General features: G+C 35.6%; 1 protein-coding gene across 2 annotated transcripts in view; it reads left to right on the forward strand.

The window, feature by feature from the left end:
• XKR9 (XK related 9) overlaps positions 1-13,684 on the forward strand; it is a 40,818-nt gene extending 27,134 nt beyond the window's left edge. For both annotated transcript variants that reach the window (XM_058699799.1, XM_058699798.1), the window contains 2 exons: positions 5,291-5,511; positions 12,988-13,684. In XM_058699799.1, coding sequence (XP_058555782.1) covers positions 5,291-5,511; positions 12,988-13,616 — 850 coding nt within the window. In that variant the 3' untranslated portion in view covers positions 13,617-13,684. The remainder of the gene's footprint in view (positions 1-5,290; positions 5,512-12,987) is intronic.
• Positions 13,685-20,799: the final 7,115 nt, after the last annotated feature.

Raw genomic sequence — 20,799 nt, forward strand, 5'->3', positions numbered from 1 at the left:
TCTATCTGAAAGTCTTTAGAGACATGTCCTTTAGTAATGTTCAAATTTCCTACGTTGCAATATTTATGAAACTTTAGGTTCTGGATCTTTTACCTCAAACTCTAAATATTTGGGGATTTTCCTAGATATTTTATTGTTGATGATCTCTCATTTAATCATACTTTGTATGATTCAGCCTTCTCAAATTTATTGAGACTTCTTCTAAGGCTCAGCATATAGTCTAACTTGGTGAATAGTCCATGTGCATTTGAAACGAATTTATAATTTGCTATTGTTGGGTGCAGTGTTCTATGCATGTAAATTAGGGCGTTTAGGCTGATAGTGTTATTAAAATCTTCAGTATGCTTATTGATTTTTTCTTTTGGCCTTTTTCTTTCAGTTACTGAGAGATGCATGTTAAAATCCTCAACTAAGATTATGAATTTGTCTTTTTCTCCCTTTATTTTTGATAATTTTTGCTTCAGGTATTTAAAGCTCCAATATTAGGTACACACAGATGTCTTCATGAATAATTTATTCTTACATCGTTTTGACATGACCCTCTTTTTCCCTGGTAATAATCCTTGATCTGAGGTCTCTTTTGTCTGAGATATTAATATAACCCTACCAACTACTTTTTTCTAATTTTCTTTTAAACTATCTGTATATTTATGTTTAAAGAGTGTCTATTGTGGGGTGGCTGTGTGGCTCAGTCAGTTAAGCGTCTGACTTCGGCTCAGGTCATGATCTCATGGCTTGTGAGTTTGAGCCCCGTGTCGGGCTCTGTGCTGACAGCTCAGAGCCCAGAGCCTGCTTCAGATTCTGTGTCACCCTCTCTCTCTGCCCCTCCCCCGCTTGTGCTATGTCTCTCTCTCTCTCTCTAAAATAAACACTAAAAAAATTTATTAAAAAAGAGTGTCTACATAGATCAATGGAATAGAATAGAAACCCCAGGACTAGACCCACAAAAGTATGGCCAACTAATCTTTGACAAAGCAGGAAAGAATGTCCAATGGAAAAAAGACAGTCTCTTTAACAAATGGTGCTGGGAGAACTGGACAGCAACATGCAGAAGAATGAAACTAGACCACTTTCTTACACCATTCACAAAAATTAACTCAAAATGGATAAAGGACTTGAATGTGAGACAGGAAACCATCAAAACACTAGAGGAGAAAGCAGGAAAAGACCTCTCTGACCTCAGCCGCAGCAATTTCTTACTTGACACATCCCCAAAGGCAAGGGAATTAAAAGCAAAAATGAACTATTGGGACCTCATGAAGATAAAAAGCTTCTGCACTGCAGAGGAAACAACCAACAAAACTAAAGGGCAACCTACAGAATGGGAAAATGTATTTGCAAATGACATATCGGACAAAGGGCTATCCAAAATCTATAAAGAACTCACCAAACTCCACACCCGAAAAAACAAATAATCCAGTGAAATAATTGGCAGAAGACACGAATAGGCACTTCCCTAAAGAAGACATCCAGATAGCCAACAGGCACATAAAAAGATGCTCAACATCGCTCCTCATCAGAGAAATACAAATCAAAACCACACTCAGATATCACCTCATGCCAGTCAGAGTGGCCAAAATGAACAAATCAGGAGACTAAAGATGCTGGAGAGGATGTGGAGAAACAGGAACCCTCTTGCACTGTTGGTGGGAATGCAAATTGGTGAAGCCACTCTGGAAAACAGTGTGGAGGTTCCTCACAAAATTAAAAATAGACCTACCCTATGACCCAGCAGTAGCACTGCTAGGAATTTACCCAAGAGATACAGGAGTACTGATGCATAGGGGCACTTGTACCCCAATGTTTATAGCAGCACTCTCAACAATAGCCAAATTATGGAAAGCGGCTAAATGTCCATCAACTGATGAATGGATAAAGAAATTGTGGTTTATATACACAATGGAGTACTACGTGGCAATGAGAAAGAATGTAATATGGCCCTTTGTAGCAACGTGGATGGAACTGGAGAATGTGATGCTAAGTGAAATAAGCCATAGAGAGAAAGACAGATACCATATGTTTTCACTCTTATGCGGATCCTGAGAAACTTAACAGAAACCCATGGGGGAGGGGAAGGAAAAAAAAATAGGTTAGAGTGGGAGAGAGAGCCAAAGCATAAGAGACTCTTAAAAACTGAGAACAAACTGAGGGTTGATGGGGGGTGGGAGGGAGGGGAGGGTAGGTGATGGGCCTTGAAGAGGGCATCTTTTGGGATGGGTGTTGTATGGAAACTAATTTGACAATAAATTTCATATAAAAAAAAAGAGTTTCTATTCCAAATCACCTAAGGTGAATCTTTATTTTTTATCCAGTTTGACAATATCTTTTACTTATTAATTAAAATTTTTAAAGTTTATTAAATTTGAGAGAGGGAGGGAGAGAGTGAGTAGTGAGGGGCAGAGAGAGAGAGAAAGACACAATCTCAAGCAGGCTCTGTGCCATCAATGGGGCTCAAACCCACGTTTGATTATGACCTGAGCTGAGATTATGACCTGAGCTGAGATCACGAGTAGGACACTTAACCTACTGAGCCACCCAAGTGCCTTGACATTCTCTTTTAATTTTTTTTAACGTTTATTTATTTTTGAGACAGAGAGAGACAGCATGAATCGGGGGAGGGTCAGAGAGAGAGGGAGACACAGAATCAGAAGAAGGCTCCAGGTTCTGAGCTGTCAGCACGGAGCCCGACGCGGGGCTCGAACTCATGGACCGCGAGATCACGACCTGAGCTGAAGTCGGATGCTTAACCGACTGAGCCACCTAGGTGCTCCAACATTCTCTTTTAATTGGAGCGTTTAATCCATTTACATTTTATGTGATTACTGATATAGTGATTACTTACTTAGGCTGCAAGGTCATTGAAGAGGGAGATCACACCTTCGTCATTTTTGTAAACCTGGCATCTAGCCCACACTGAATATAATAGACCGTAGTATTTAAAACTGTAATGGTAAAAATATACTGCTGTTGGCCACATAATGAATCTTTGTATATCCATATATGCATACATCTTGTTTACAATAGCAATATCTTATATTTGTGTGTTACTTCCAGCTTTTCAAAGTTCTTTCCTATCTACTGTCTCTTTATCTTTATGGGAAAAATGTCATGAGCTTTCAGTTATTCATTCATTGAGTAAATATTTTCTGGGAACCTACTATGCACCAGCTGTTCTAGTTGATTAGGATATAGCAATAAATAAAACAAAGTCCCTGCTCATGTAGATTTCATTTTTGTGAGGAGGTAAAGATAAAAATAATATGTCAAATGGTGGTAAAAAAACACCACCACAGGATAAAGAGAGTATGATGGGGAGTACTACTACTTTAGATGGTGTGACCTGGAAAGACTTCTATGAGGAAGTAGCATTTGAGTAGAGACCTGAATGAAGTTAAGGAGTAAATTTGTAAATTTTCTGTTTTTTAAACATTTTTGGTTTTTAAGGAACTTTTTTTTTTTTTTTTTTTTTTTTTTTTTTTTTTTTTTGGTCAGCCTTATTTCTGTTGTAAGAGTTTGTGGGAGAGCAGCTTAAGACCACTCAGTGATTGTTCCTCCCATTCAGTGGCCAGACCAGTGGGAGCTGCACACCAGCCTTCAGTGGCAGGCTGAGAACTCCAGTCTTCCATAGGGAATTGCTAAATAGGTACTGAGGGCACCTGAGTTTTTTGAGACCATTTTGCGACTTCAGGTTGAGTGGCAGTGAACTCAGGAGCTGGAGCAGTCCATTCACCCTAAAATTTCTCTTTGGTCACATCCTTTTCAGCAGTAGCCTGCTTCTTTTTTCCAGTTTCCTCAAGATCTCTGTAGAAGTAGAGATCGGGCGTGACCTCCCATGGGTGTTCACAGGAGATGGTGCCACACGTGTGTAGAGCTTCCTGGGGCAGCGTCTGCCACATCTTACCCAGAAGAGTTCCAGGCAGAGGCGGGTAGCAAAGATAAAGCCTTTAAATTGGAAAAAATAGCAAGAAGAGAATACCAAAAGTGTGAGAAAAATATGATGGAAAGGTAGCGGGAGTAATGCATGTGAGGCAGATTATGAAGGGCTATGTAGAAAGTGGTAAGACTTTGTTTTTTTTCTAAGTTTGATGGAAATCATTGGAACATTTTGAACAGAGTGACATCAGAACTATGTTTAACAGGTTCAACCTAGATGCTGTCTATGGAGTAGAATGCATTGGGAGCAATAGAATCAGAAGGCCCAGTTATGAAACTATTGAAGTAATATAGACTGGAGATGTTGGCTGTTTAAACTAGGATTGAAGCGGTGGAAGTGATGATGTGTTTAGATTTGGATATATTTGAAGTTAGAACCAAGAACCAAGAGAACCTGGTGAGGAATTTTTTTTAGGTTGTGAGAAAAAGAAAGGAGTTAGAAATTATTTCCATGTTTTTGGTCTGAGCAGCATGGTAAATGTTGGTACCATTTACTGAAATGGGAAAAATTGACAGAAGAGGCAGGTTGAAAGAAGGTATATATCACTGCCCTTATTTTATATATGAGGAAACTGAGGAATAGATAAAGAGTTTTGATAAGCTTTGGGCTAGAATCCTGGTTGCCTTGTTGCTGGCTCCAAATTTCTTCTAAATAAGTGTCTCGATATGTTTTGTTATTAGTTTTACTTGCATGGTGAAAAATCATGTTCATTTTAAAATTCTTTAAAAAGAGGAGCTTGAGCAAGAATGTTTTAAAAGTCTTTGAGACATTACATATTTTCTAGGGTGGTAGTGGTCAAAGAGGCTAGCACTTTGCAGATATTGAGTAATTGTTTGCTAGGTTCAGTCTTATCTTCAACCTTGACATTATCATAAAACCATGTATCTGTCTTGTATTTAAGATAAATCGCATGAATTGAAAATTGCAATTTGTCTTTCAGAAAGTAGTGGTTAAGACTAGGAATCTTAAGATCTACGTTTGGAGTCTATGTCTGCCTCTTACGCTCTGCATAACTTTCAGTGAATCACTCTAACATTCTCAGCCATAGTTTTCTCATCTGTGAAATGGAATAATACCTACTCATTTCCTATAATTACTGTGAAGATGAATTGAGATCATGTATGCTTAACATGTGTGCTAGCATACACCTACAAATCGAACATGCGATTAAAGTTTATGGAGTCTGAATCTCAATACAGCCACTATGAAATATTCAGAATTGAAAGAAATTTTGTAGTAGACAAAGTTTGTATGATAATTCTATACTTAAACATGTTACCTTTTCCAAAATTATTATGTATATTAGCATACACTTATAAAGAATATATTACTGGAGATAAATGTTTGTTTTTACAGGTATTGGTTTGCCTTGAAAAAAGGTTATCATGTGGCTTTCAAATACAGCAGCAAAACTGATAACTTCATGGAAGAACAAATTGATCAGCATAAAGAAGTTATAGATAGAATGACTGACTTGAGCATGCTCAGGCTATTTGAGACCTACCTGGAAGGCTGCCCACAACTTGTTTTGCAGCTCTACACCCTTCTGGAGCATGGTCAAGCAAATTTCACTCAGTGTAAGTCTTTCCTCACACCCTGTGTTAAATGAATACACTGAGATCTTGTGTCAACTACACAGCTCTTTGGCAGGTTTTAGAATTTTTCTTACATTTTTCTTTTTAGAATTATTCATTTTTTTGGAAAAGAAGTACATTGTGGAAGTATCAAAAAGTATATGAAGACATAGTCTCTCTCTCCCTTATTCCCATTCCTTCTTTTCGTCTGCCCAGAAAGGAAACTATTATTGTCAATTTTTTGATGATTCTTTCAGAAAAAATTTTAAAAAGCCTATATCCTTTTTTCCTTGTGTTTCTTTTACAGAAATGGTAAACATAAAAACTGTCTTTGCTTTTTGAACTTAACAGTATGTGTTGGAAATCTATCCATATCTGTACAGAAAGAGCTCCCTCATTCATTTTTATTATCTGTATAAGATTACAAATTATGGATGTACAATGAGTTATTTAACAAGTCCCACATTTACGTTAATTTAGGTTGTTTCTAATATTTTACTATTGTAAAATTACAATGAGTAATCTTATGTAGCCATCATTTTGCATGTGTGAAGTTTATTCATAGGGTAAATTCTGGGAATTTCCAGAATTTGGTATTTCCATTAAAAAAAACCTTTTTAGGTATTTAATTTAGATATTAAAAAAACCTACTTGCTAAATAATAGACCCAGTTTTCAGTAATGACTATTGTTCTGTGCAGACATGGATTCATCTCAGAGGAACAGATTATCATCTTCCCTGGAGTTCTCTCTGTGGTAGAGTCACCCATGAGATCCGTTCATTCTCCCAGGCTTCCTGTTTATCCTCATCCTTTAGTTTCTTCATGAAGTAAGAAGTTGAGGTGTTAGTAAAAAATAGCAAAAAATGAGAAACCTAATTGGCTAACAGTGGAATTAGTAAATAACTTATTGTAGACTGTTAGTATAAAAAATGATATAGCCACTAGAAATAGTACTTACAGATAACTTTTGATGACAAGAAAGTAATTCTAAAATAAAATTTAGGCAAAAAGCAGTATGAAATTTTCTATCAGCATACTTTTAAGGATACAAAGAAATCATTATATAAAAATGTCTGGAAGAAAATATGCAAAAATGTTAACTGTGGCTGCTTCTGGGTAGTAGGATTATGAGTGATTTTATTTCATCTTCTTTATACTTTTCTGAATTTAAAAATTTTCTGCAGAAATCACATATTGTTTTGACAATCAGGAAGAATAATTCAAAATGTAAAAAATAATCAGGTTATATATAGAAGTACTTCAGAAGACTGAACATATTCTTTATCTTTGCACTTTCCTGAAATTATACTAAAAAGGAGAGTAAAGGAGTAAAAACAATATACACCCACAAGGACAAAGAGAATGCAGAGTAGAATAGCAGATTAGAAATATCAACAAATGTTTAGAAGATGGAAAGCAGATGGAAAACTCAGATTATTTAAATAAACCCTGCCACTGAAAGGCAAAATTACTTGAATTAATCCTCTCTCTGAAAATATGTAAAACAATTGGATAAATGTTTTCAAAAGCCTTCCTAAAGCCATAAAACAATCTGATACAACAAGCCAAAATATGTGAAAGTGGGAACACAGCAGGGTTAAGTAAGACTTTGAAGGCATACCTGGAGGTTTTAACCAAACCTATAAATAATAGATTCAGTTTCAATAGCTTCCAGTGTGTGGAAGACTGAAGACAAAACTCAGAGTCCTCACAAGGGAAGGACATCTGGTAGAAAATTCTAATCTGTAAAAATGGTACTCCAAAAGGTACCCTCCTCAAGATAAAAGTGTGAAGTTACTTACCTCCCTCTCTACTTTGAAGAGACAGCAAGGAATATTGCCTGGCGCCGAGTAGAGAAGGTAAACATAACACTGTAACAATTGTGCAATCAAAATTCTCACCTTTGGTTAGTCCAAAAAACAAAACAAGACAAAAAAAAAAACCCCAAAACAAACCAATAAAAGCCTATAACCTATGAATATAGGTTAAAGTGGTCCCAGACTGATAGTGACCCTGTCTAGCACAAACAAGTATAAATCCTCCCTGGAGGAATTCACTTTCTCTTAGGCCTCAAATAATTTTCACAGTTTTCCAAGGAGAATGAATGTTTTACAATAATTTATAGCACTAGAAGGAATAAGGCATCATGAGTAAGAATCAGCAGAAATAGAAAAAAATGTATGTAGTAAGGCTTTAGATATTGGAAATTAATGGTTGCCAAGTATGACATACATCCTATTATGTTGAAAGAGGTAAATGATGAACTTGAAAATATGGAATAGGAAGCTATAAAAAATGAATTGTGTAGGGGTGCCTGGGTAGCTCAGTCGGTTAAGCGTCTGACTTCAGCTCAGGTCATGATCTCCCACTCTGTGGGTTTGAGCCCCATGTCAGGCTCTGTGATGACAGCTCAGATCCTGGAGCCTGCTTCAGGCTCCCTGTCCCTCTCTCTCTGTCCCTCCCCTGTTCATGTTCTGTCTCTGTCTCTCTCAAAAATAAATAAACATTAAAAAAATTAAAAAAAAATGAATTGTGTATTTGACAAAAGAGCAGAATTTTTGGGAATTAAAAATTTTAAGAATTGAAAACTTAGTAGATAAGACACAACTGTATCGACAATTAGTGAGTCAAAGCTAGATCAGAAGAAATTATCCAGATTATAGTTTATGGAGACAAAGAGATGGGAAATATGTAAGAGATATTAAGAGACATGGAAGAAGAGATGAGAAGGTCTAATATACATCTGAACAGAGTCTGGGAAGGAGAGAGAAAGAATGGAACACAGGCAGTATTTGAGAAGTTAATGGCTGAAAAAATTTCAGAACTGATGAGAGTCACTTACCTACAGATTCAGGAAGCCCTTTATCTCACAAGCAACTAAGTAGAAAGAAATTCATACCTTAACATATCCCCACTAAAGGAAATTCCAAAGAATGTATTTCATACAGAATGGAGGTGTTCTGAAATGCAAGAAGGAATAAAGAGGAAAGAAAATAGTAAATATGTGGGTAAATCTACATTAAGATTGTATAAAAGGAAAATAATACCATGTGGTTAAGAAAAAGATAGAATGAAAGTATAAAACAGCAAAAATGTGTAAGTCCAGTAAAAGATAATGGAGTTAAAGTGTTTTAAATTCCTTGTGTAGTCCAGAAAAAAGGTAAAGCAAAGGTAGATCTGGGTTTTTTGAAGTGTAAAACTAAAACATTTAGAAAGACCCTATTTAAGAAAAAGAATGTAATATGTAAACAAATTAGGTATTGTGTTAGTCTGTGTAGGCTTCCATAATAGAATTTCACAGCTTAACCATCAGAAATATATATTTTTTATAGTTCGGGAGACAGGAAGTCTAAGATCAAGGTGTCATTTGGGTTGGTTTCTGGTAAGGGCTCTGTCTTTGGGTTGCAGATGGCCACCTTCTTGCTGTGTCCTCACATGGCCTTTCCTCTGTGTGTGGAGAAAGTTCTCTGGTGTCTCTTCTTCTTCTTATAGGGACACTAGTCCTATCAGATTTGAGCCATGCCCATGTGACCTCATTTAACCTTCATTACCTCTTTAAGGCACTATCTCAAAACAGAGTCACACTGAGGGTTAGGGCTTCACTATATGAATTTTGGAGGACCACAGTTCAGTCCATAAAAGGTATGAAAGTAAACATTTAAAAAATTTTTTTAACGTTTATTTATTTTTGAGACAGAGAGAGACAGAGCATGAACGGGGGAGGGTCAGAGAGAGAGGGAGACACAGAATCTGAAACAGGCTCCAGGCTCTGAGCTGTCAGCACAGAGCCTGACGCGGGGCTCGAACTCACGGACCGCGAGATCATGACCTGAGCCGAAGTCTGCGGCTCAACGACTGAGCCACCCAGGCGCCCCGAAAGTAAACATTTTTAAAAAATAAAATAAATTGTAGTAAATTACAGATGTAAGAAAGGTGACAAATACTATAAATTTCACGAGAGAAAAAAGTAATATGTTTTTATTATTTTGATACTCTTCTAAATTTTTTGGCATGTACTCTCTGACTGACTTGATTTGATAATCATTTTATAATATTTATGGAGAGAGTAGAAAATTTCAATCCGATTTTTAGCATAGTTGATTGAAATTTGTTTTTTATTTTAACTTAGAAAAGCTTCATTCAATGTCACAGATTATTAATAATATGCATATTTTTTTGATTGTTAAATTTGGGAAAAACCCTGGCAATTTTGTCAATAATGTGCTATAATATCAGAGTATATACAGTTTTTTTAGATGAAGTAACTAATTTTAAATATTGTGTGAATTGACAACATTAGTTTATTGTTGATGTCTCAGTAAATATTGAGAGTCTTAGGTTTTCTTCACCGGTGTCAATAATGTCAAATCAAAAAGAAATTAATAAGGATCTGTGTATGTGTAATTGGGCAAGGGCATTTCAGACTGAGAGAAATACATAGGCAAAGACATGGTTTGGCAAAGACAAGGAATTCAGTTTGGGTAGAGTATAATATAGTGTTACATTAGCTAAATTACAAGAAAAATATGTTCGAGCATATAGATTAGGAAGAAATGGGAAGTAGTGTCAAACTAATAACGTCTACTGGATGAGGCAAGATCATCATGCCTTCCTGTTACATAGTCAAAGGCCTGTTGATGGCAATCTAGTGAAGTGTTAAAATCAGGCAAACAGAATTCTAGCTCTGTCACTTACTCATCTTAATTATTGAAACAGATCTCATAAACATGGCCCTCAGACCTACACTTAATGTATTCTCAACTCAGTTTCCCTTTAGCCAGATCTCCAGAATGACCCACAACTACTTCAATACAGCAAGGGAAAATGTAAGAGAGAGTAAGTAGGGGTAGAGACAGGGATTTTAATCAACTTCAATTACAATGTTTTATTTTCCTGAATCTTATAAAAATATATGACAAAGTGAACACATCGCTAGGGCTTTGCTAGGCTTGGAAGGAACCTGGGCAAGTGTGAGTCCCTGAAATTTAAGCTTCATTACCATTGTTGTAAATCCACCTCTGAGGTAGAGCATTAACTTATAACTTTGATATATTTGATATGCATATTGTGATTTGTAGTGAAACCACCGAAGAATAAAATAGCATATCACTGAAGGATGTGGGTTATTAGATTGAAAGCATGAATAACAATGGGCATACCAAGCCCATCATTATAACATTCAGAGTAGCAAGAATAAAGATAACTTTCTGTAAGATTTGAGAGAAAAAAAAAAGATTACTTAAGGATAGAGAAACTGAATGGCATTGAAATTCTTAACCCTAGTACTTGAAATTAGAGCTTATAGAGCAATGACTTTAGAATTTTAATGGAAAACATTTTTAAACACTCAATTCTATTTCTAGCAAAACTGTGTATCAAATTTGAAGGTAGAGTAAAGACATTTTGAGGCATACATGGTCTTAAAAATTTTTGCTTAGATGCAGCTTCTCTCAGGAATATCTGGAGAATGCTTGGTAAAAACATGGGAATAAAGCGAGAAAGAAACATGAGAACAGGAAACAGAAGTCAACACCGAAGAGAAGTGAAGGGAAGTTCATGGAAGGCAGGAAACAAACCTTGGGAACAACCACCTTAGACCAGGAGGATTATATTCTTAAAAAAATAAGAACTGATAGATATATATAGGGGAGTTTTTAAAAAAAATTTTTTTAACGTTTATTTATTTTTGAGACAGAGAGAGACAGAGCATGAACGGGGGAGGGTCAGAGAGAGGGAGACACAGAATCTGAAACAGGCTCCAGCCTCTGAGCTGTCAGCACAGAGCCCGACGCGGGGCTCGAACTCATGGACCATGAGATCATGACCTGAGCCGAAGTTGGAAGCTTAACCGACTGAGCCACCCAGGCGCCCCCATAGGGGAGTTTTATTAATTAATTTGAAGATTTTCCTAAGAAATATTAATAAAGTTATAAAAAACTAGACAAGTAAAGGAGCAATGGGCAGTTTTAAAGGAAAGAAAATAAAATGAATGTAATACTTGGCTGAGCAGTAAAAAAAAAAAAAAAAAAAAGCTCTACTTATGTAGTTATAGTAAGATAAACACCGAATATAGACTTTTACCAAAAATTGTGATGTTACTCCGTTGGGCAGATGGAGGGAGAGGAAAATGCAAGGAGCATGTGCATATATGTGTGTATGTGCTAAATTTTCCTCTTTCCAAATAGGAAATCAGTAAGCACTGTCTAAAGCAGATAAATTATGAAATAGAATAGGTGTGTTTTACTTGCAAATATGGCAATAAGTGTCAGAAGGAAAACTAGAAATTGATAGTGATTTCTTCTGGGGGTTGCGACTGAGAAGTGAGGAGGGGGGTAGAACAGGGTATTTTTCTTATAAGTTCTATAGTACTTACTGACTTTTAAGTTATATATGTGTATTAATTTGTTTTTGTTTATTTGTTCAATTGTTATATATATGTATTTGGTAGAAGATAAAACTAATTAGAAAAAAACAAAATTTAGGGGAAAGAGATGCTTTAATTAAAATATGTTTGAATTAAAGAAGAAAAAAAAAAGTTCAGCTAATTGTGTGGTCCAGAGTGGAATATGGTAAAACCAGGAGGGTAGACAAAGGCATTTATAATCATAATCCTCTTTAATAGGTCAGTTTATTTTAAGTCTGCCTTTTTATCATAATATATAGACCTCCAATGAGGCTAAATGGGAAGGAATAGCATTCTGTAGTCTGCTTTAAATTCTAATTGTCTAATGTCTTTGCTTTCAGTTCTGTTAAAGTTCCCAGCTTTGGCAATGGGGCTAATGGCATACCTTTTTACAGTAGTAATGAACTTACTCTTCTGTTACTTGTTGGGGGAAAAAAATGGGACAAAGATGTCAAACCTATAGAAATTTGTAAGTTTTAGAATATATTTGCTTCGTCTTATAGAAATGGAAATTAAGCTTGTTGATACCTTATACTGACATTAAATTTTCTGTTTAACATCCCTCTTTTCCTCTTTCCCTTCCTACCCCCATCCCCCATCTTGCTGTCTCTTGGAGAATTAGGTATATGTCCAAGGTCAAAGCCAAAAAGACTGGAAAGACTAGGACTGTAACTGTAGTCTCTTAGAGAACTTCTAGAGTGTGCAGTTTTCATTATATAAGTTGCTCAATAAGATTTGTGCAGTGAATTTATTTAAAATTTTATAAAGCAGTCTAATGTAGCATTTAAGTAAACCAACTTTGGAACCCTCAGGCAGATTTAGCTTCAGATCTCTGCAACTTGCTAGCTGTGTGACTTGAGTCAAGTAATATGTATATTCTCTAAGCATCAATTCTTTCATATGTAATATGGGAATATTAATATCTACTTCAAAGATTAGATGAAATGAATATATAAGGTACCTGACATGTTTGTGGGCATGCGTATATACAGATAAAGCATGTATGGCATATAGTAATTTGATATTGCTACTATTATTCCTATAACAATATATGTTTTTATTTTTTGTTTTGTAGATGCTGCCATCATGGTTTCTTGCTGTGCTATTTCTTGGTCGACTGTTGATTATCAAGTAGCTTTAAGAAAATCCTTGCCTGATAAAAATCTCCTTAATGGATTCTGTCCTAAACTCACATACCTCTTTTACAAATTGTTTACATTATTATCTTGGATGCTGAGTGTTGTACTTCTTTTATTCATAAATGTTAAGATTGCATTATTTCTGTTGTTATTTCTTTGGTTTTTAGGGATATTGTGGGCATTTAAAAAGCAAACTCAGTTTTGTGCTTCTATAAGTATGGAATTCTTATACAGAGTTGTTGTTGGATTCATACTTACCTTTACATTTTTTAATATTAAGGGACAGAACACCAAATATCCAATGTTCTGTTATTATATTGTAAGGGTACTGGTCACAGTGGGGATATTGATTGGGTTTTGGGTTTGCCCAGTCTCTATTTTTAATTCAGACTATTGTATACCTATCAGTATCACTATAGCTCTTAGTCTGGTCCTTGGAATTATTTTTCTTATTGTTTATTATGGGACTTTGCATCCAAACAGAAATGAAGAAACAAAACCTGATGAAATTGATGGAATAGCAGCTGAAAGAGATTGTAGAATGAAGTATTTTCTAATGGAATAGCTATTCATTTACGAGATATGTTTTTTTATTTTTTGTTTCATTGGTTAGTAAAGAAAATGTCATATGTATGTGTTGTTTCTTATTTTTGCCTCCTTCCTGCCCCCCTTCCTTCGTACCCTCTTTCTTCCATCCCTCTCTCTCTTTTTCTTTCTTTCCTTTATTTTGAGATCAGTTTTGGTATATTAACTATGAATATGAGAGAGTATTGTAATATTTTATTATTTAAATTAATTTCTCATTGGGCTTTAAAGATCTTGAGTACTCAGATACGTTTCCCTATTGCCTGGTAGAGTTGCCAACTTGACCTGAATTGGAAGAAATGTTCTGGTTCCCCCAAATCAGAAGCCTGGAATTGAACTTCCCTCCAATTTTCCCCTCACTGTTTCTGAACCAAAACTAATGCTTGTTGTGGAGAACTCAAAGGGAGGAGAAGAACAGAATGCTCATTTTTCCTTCCTCTATTTTGTTGATTCAGTGCATATATTTTGAATTTGGGACAGATTGGGTAGAGGGAAAGGGAATGGAAAGAAAGAAGAAAAAAGCAAAACATAAAGTTTACCATTGTTAAATACACAGTTTAATCGTGTTAACTAGCATTCACCTTGTGCATCTCTATAACTTTTTTGTGTTGTAAAACTGAGACTCTTTTCTCATTGAACAACTTCCCATTTTCCTCTCTCCAGCCTCTGGAAACTATAGTTCTATATTCAGTTTCTATAAATTAAAAAAAAAAAAATTTTTAATGTTTATTTATTTTTGAGACCGAGACAGAGCATGAGCAGGGGAGGGGCAGAGAGAGAGGGAGACACAGAATCTGAAACAGGCTCCAGGCTCTGAGGTGTCAGCACAGAGCCTGACGCGGGGCTTGAACTCACAAACTGTGAGGTCATGACCTGAGCCGAAGTCGGACGCTTAACCGACTGAGCCACCCAGGCGCCCCTCTGTTTCTATAAATTTGAAACAGGTATCTACTTTAGATACCTCATACAAGGGGAATCTCAGAGTTTTTGTCTTTTTTGTGACTGGTACATTTTACGTAGCATGTTGTTTGTTGTGCCGTGTGACAGGATTTCTTTCTTTTTAAAGGCTGAGTAATGTTTTGTTGTATGCGTATGCCACATTTTCTCTGTTTATCCATCACTGGGTTGCTTCCATCTCTTGGGTATTGTGAATAATGCCATTGTGAACATGGGTTTGCAAATATTTCTCCAAGATCCTGCTTTCATCTCTTTTGGATGTATACCCAGAAGTGGGATTGCTGGATCATATAGTAAACTCTATTTTTAATCTTTTGAAGAGTCTCCATACCATTTTTTGATAGTGGCTGGCTGCACCATTTTATAGTTCTACTAATAGTATACTAGGGTTTCTTCCAGTTTCTTCACGTCCTCACCAACATTTTCAATTTTTTCTATTTTTGATAGTGGCTATGCTAATAGGTGTGAGGTGATAATCTCATTATAGTGTTGATTTGCACTTCTCTATTAGTGATGTTGAACATCTTTTTATATACCTGTTAGCCATTTGTATATCTTCTTCAGGGAAATGTCTGTATCTGATAAGGGATTAATATCCAGAATGGAGGAGGAACTACAGCTCAACAATAACAAAACTAAAATAGCCTGATTAAAAAATAAGGAAAGGACTTTAACCAAATCATATATTAATAGTTTTTTGCATTACTCCTTACAGTAAGAAGTAAATTTTGGTCCTAGGAGTAAATAGGACAATAAGATTATGTTGAACTTCTGGAAATAATCAAACTTTTTCCATCAGATTCTCTTTTCTTTTTCAGTTTCTTACCTTTTCTTTTCCTTGGGTCAGCTGTTAATGAATGAGTCCTCAAACAATAGCCTTCTCTAATACCAGGAGAAAAAATTTCCATTTCCACATTTAGTCTTATAACTTAAAAATTTTTTAAATTTATTTTTGAGAGAGAGAGAGTGTGAGAGAGCGTGCAGGGGAGGGACAGAGAGAGAGGGAGACACAGAACTCAAAGTGGGCTCCAGGCTCTGGGCTGTCAGCACAGAGCCCAACACGCAGCTTAAACTCATGACCTGACCCAAAGTCGAACACTCAACAAACTGAGCCATCTGGGCATCCCTAGTCTTCTAAATTAATGTAAAACTACCGTATAACTTTTGGGATGAGATTAAACTTAACTGGATACAACACATTTCAACTATCAAAGCTATTTGAAAACCAGAAGTAAATGTTAAACACTCACTCTGCCAAGCATTGTGTTAGGTATTGTTCGGGGTACAAAACAAGTGTATAATAGAGTTCTGTTCCTTGAAAAGGTTATATACTGAAGCATTTATAGAAACTGATGAGTTATCTTTCAGAATGTTTAATGTTTGCAGTTTTCATTTTATAGTAAGTGAAACAAAATATTGACTAACAAAAGTGGTTATATTTATAGAGTATATAAACTCAGTATCTCCATTGAGAAAGATAGGCAGTGTGGAAAAACCTTGCAGGAACTAGAGAATCTACAGTTTACTTTGGGCACCTAATCCTTGTATATGTGAATACCACTTATTGAATATTTCCCCATCCCTGCATGTTTGGTGCTATGTATGCCTGTATGTTTGAGAAAGTGAAGTTGGGAAAAGAAGTTAGGCCCATTTAGTAGCACTTTAATCAGAATCTTTGAGTCATTTTAAAAGACAGACTTTGAGGGATAAACAGAAAGTGCTCTTTATTCCTTTCTGGTGATTTGAATATTCATGTGTTATCATTTCCCTTCAGCCTAGAGAACATCTTTTAGCATTTTCTGTAGTTTAGGTTTGTCGATGATGAATTGTTTTCTTTGATCTGAACGTGTCTTTTTTTTTTTTTTTTAAGTTTATTTATTTATTTTGAGAGACTGAGAATACAGTGTGGAGCCCAATACAGGGCTCGAGCTCATAAACTATAAGATCATGACCTGAGTGGAAATCAGGAGTTGGAGGCTTAACCAACTGAGCCACACAGGCACCCCTTATCTCAACATGTCTTTATTATTCCTTTGTTCTTATATTTTTTCTGGGTACAGAGTTCTGGGTTGACAGTTTTCTTTTCCCCTTATGCATTTTAAAGATTATTTTGCTAATTTCTGGCCTCCATTGTTTCTGATGAGAAGTTAGTTATTCAAATTATATCCCCTATATGTAATTGGTTGTTTTTCTCTGGATGTTTTTAGATTTTACCTTTAGTGTTTTGTTTGCAGTAGTTTGACTACTGTGTTTATGGGTGTAGTTTTTCTTTGTATTTATCCTAATTGGGGCTCTCTGTGCTTCTTGAACCTGTAAATTTTAGTCTTTTCCCATATTTAGAAAGTTTCCAGTCATTATTCTTCACATATTCTTTCTATCATTTTACTTCTCTTCTTGGACTCCATTGACACATGTGTTAGACTTATTGATGTTATCCCACAGATTTCTGAGAAGCTCTGTTCATTTTTTTTCCAATTTATGTTTTCTGTTCTTACTGGATTTGTTTTCAAGTTCATTGACTTCTTCCTTCATCTTATATCTACTGTTAAGTTCATCCAATGAATTTTTAAAAAATGTTTGTATTTATTTTTGAAAGAGAAAAAGAGAGAGCCAGCATGTGAGGGGGGAGGGGCAGAGAGCGAGGGGGACAGAGGATCAGAAATGGGCTCTGTGTTGACAGTAGAGAGCCTGATGTGGGGCTCAAACTCACAAACCATGAGATGATGATCAGAGCTGAAGTTGGATTCTTAACAAAGTGAGCCACCAGGCACTCCCATCCAATGGATTTTTAAAAAATTTCAGAGATTTTATGTTTATGTTCTAGAATTTTCATTTTTTATGGTTTCTATTTCTCTGCTAAGATTTTGTATTACTATGAGCATGTTTCCTTTATATCCTTGACCATAACTGTAATAGATGCTTTAAAATCCTTGTGTGTTAATTTCAGTATCTGAGTCATCTCAGGTGTGGTCTCCATTGATTGCCTTTGCTCTTGAGTACAGGTCATATTTTCCTGTTTTCTCATAGGTCTACTAATTTTTTTGTGTGTCCTGGATGTTATGAATGATGTATTTTAGACCTCCCTTGATCATGTTTGTTTTTCAGAAGAATATTTTTTTTTTCTTTCAGCAGACAGCTAACCTGAACTTCAAACTCTGAATGGTCTTTATTTGCTTAGCCTTCATTGTGCTGATTGGATTTTGCCCTTCTATATATTGTTCAGAGTCAGTCAGAGAATTAGGAAGACTATTTAATATATGGAGTAAGGCTTACTTTCTATTGGCTCTCTCTTTCCCTAGGATTTTCACCCTCACTTTTCAGCTGCTGTGGTCACTCCATACTCTGTCTTCTAGGCTTTAACCACTAAGACTGCAGGTTTTCTGTGTTTGTGTACTCAGTGTGTTGACTGGGGTCTATCCTTGCTCAGTGCCATTCTTTCTTGTAAATGTTGACCCCTTCTTCAATGTCTGCTTGCTTTTTTTCCCTCAAGTGCTTTCAGTTAGTTTTTTTCTATATTTTGTGCAGAGTTTATAGTGGTTATTTGTAAGGGTTTTGTGCAGGAGATACGGCCATCTTTTTATTAATCAATAACAATTTTAATACTCTGTAATATATGCCATTCTTTCTGGGATATTTGCTTAAACGTGATGTATAAGTTTCTTTTAACATTTAATCTTCCTTTAGTCTTATGTACTTGACCCTCACAAAACCTCAGTAATATAGATATCATTTTTTCCCACTACTCTTTAGCTGGGAAACCATGACTTATAGAGTTTAGGAAACTTACCAAAGGTCACATAGATCAAATCTCATATATATATATACTTTTTACCTCAAGTCTATTTTGCTTTTTGTAGAACCACACCATCTTTATCTGATGAACAGAGTAAGTGACCATTAGCAGCCTAGAGCTGACACTAAGTTATACATGATTTAAAAATTATTGAAATATTTATTCAAAATATAATTTTTAAAAAGTCTGCCTTACATAGTTTTTGGCCTTAGCTCGGGATGTGGCTGAGGTACTGTCTCTGATAGTTTGAATGATTCAATTAACAATATATGTAATGGGAAGTAGCAATTTATGTAATGGAAAAGTGGGTAGAAAATAATATACATCCATTAAAGAGCTTGGCTATTAAATTCCCCACCCAAACCTGGATTTAATATTTAGTTCATTGAACAAACATTTTCTCTCTGATTTATAGACAAGTAACAAATAGGTAGATCCTGGTCAGATGTTTTGGTTAGTCAGCAAGGTCTTAAAATGAATTTACTTTTATTCATTTTATCCTATGGTTTTCTGTATCAGTTAGTCATGGCTTTTTAGCACTTTTAAATCTCCCCAAATGAATGTAAGCTTTTCTTAGAGTATTCTGTGCATATAAAAGACCTTTCAAAATTCAGAAAAAGCATAGGAATAATTATGAGCAATACTCTTATAAAAGAACACTTATATTTACTGTATTAGGTTTCTTCAGAGAAAGGACCAATAGGAGATAGATAGATAGATAGATAGATAGATAGATAGATAGATACATACATACATACATACATACATACATACATACATACAAGAGGAGATTTATTATAGGAATTGGCTCATATGGTTAAGGAGGCTGAAAACTCCCATGATCTCTGTCTGCAAGCTGGAGAATCATGAAAGCCAGTGGTGTAATTCAGTCTAAGGCTGAAAGCCTGAGAATTGGGGGGCTAATGGTGTAATTATTCATCTGAGTCTGAAATCTTAAAACCAGAAATGCCAATATTCTGAGGGCAGGAAAAGATGGATGTCTTAGCTCAAGTAGAGAGAGAGCAAATTTGCCTTTCCTCTGCCTTTTTGTTCTGTTTAGACCCAGTAGATGATACCCATTCATGTTGGGGAGGACTTTTGCTTTACTCAATTCACCAACTCAAATGCTAATCTCTTTAAGAAATACCGTCACAAACCACCAAGAATAATGTTTTATTTAATAGCTATTTGGACATCCCTTAGTCCAGTCAAGTTGACACACAGAACTAACCATCACATGCACCTATCTGTATTCACATTTACTTCAAATTGAATAAAATGCTTCCCTTAAACTAGTGAGTGGTTCCCAAAAGTTACTGTGCATCAGAATTGCCTGGAGGGTACATTGAAACAGATTGTTGGGTACCATCCACAGAGTTTCTTTTCACTAGATCTTAGGTAGGGCTTGAAATTTGTATGTCTAAGAAGTTCCTGGATGTTGCTGATGATGTTGATCTGCTTACACGCTTTGAGAAGCACTTGCTGACTTTCAAAGGCTACCGTTAATAACTAGTTGTAAAATCGCCACTAGAGGGCAATGGAACCATGGACAAATTGGATGTGCTGCTTAATAGGTTCCCTGGTTTATGCCATCAACTACAATATTGCTATAAGCCATGAGAATACCCAAGCCAAACATTAATTTCCTGTACAATATCTTGAGGCTCATTCTCAATTGTAATATAAATCAAAGCTTGTCCTTATGATTGCGGGGGTCAGAAATGTATAATGCAGCTCTAACTCTGGATGAAGCCCATTTAGTGATCATGATAAATTAAAAGTTGGACTTCTTTAAGTGGGCATTTGCACATACACCTAGTAGCCTTTGAGGTTAAAAGGAACTATTTGTGGTTTCCCAAAGAGACTACATTTTGATAATAGGTTTAGTTTGTTATGGAGATAATGCCACACTTAAGAGGTATTGTTTTAAGACCCACCTTTTATTTTACGAAAGCGAGATCGAAGTACTTTTTAAAGATACTAAACTTAGTAGATTAAGTTTATACTAAACATGAATTCACAAAACATAAAGATCCACACAGTATATGGAATTTGTAATTTTTTTCTCCTAGATACTTCCTTTGATAGTAGACAAGGATTAGAGAAAAATCAAAAGATGTAGTCTGTAGGGCTGTTATATTTTTTGTTTGCCTGGCCTAGTACAGAACTTGAAAGCTGCCTTTAGTACTGCTGTTATTAGTTTAAAAAATAATTTTTGATAGATCATGGCTGTAGACATAGACATCTTTCTGAGTAGGCCTCTTTCTTAGATTGAAACAGCGATTGCTTTTCATTGCATTGCAGAAATTTTGATTTGAAAGCCCAAAGACTTGAGTTTGATTCCCTGCTTTGACATTATTACCTATGTGACCCTGATGAATCATTTAATGTCTCTAAGTCTCAGTTTCTGTAT

This window comes from Neofelis nebulosa, chromosome 14, assembly GCF_028018385.1.
Source record: "Neofelis nebulosa isolate mNeoNeb1 chromosome 14, mNeoNeb1.pri, whole genome shotgun sequence".
NCBI lineage: Eukaryota > Metazoa > Chordata > Mammalia > Carnivora > Felidae > Neofelis > Neofelis nebulosa.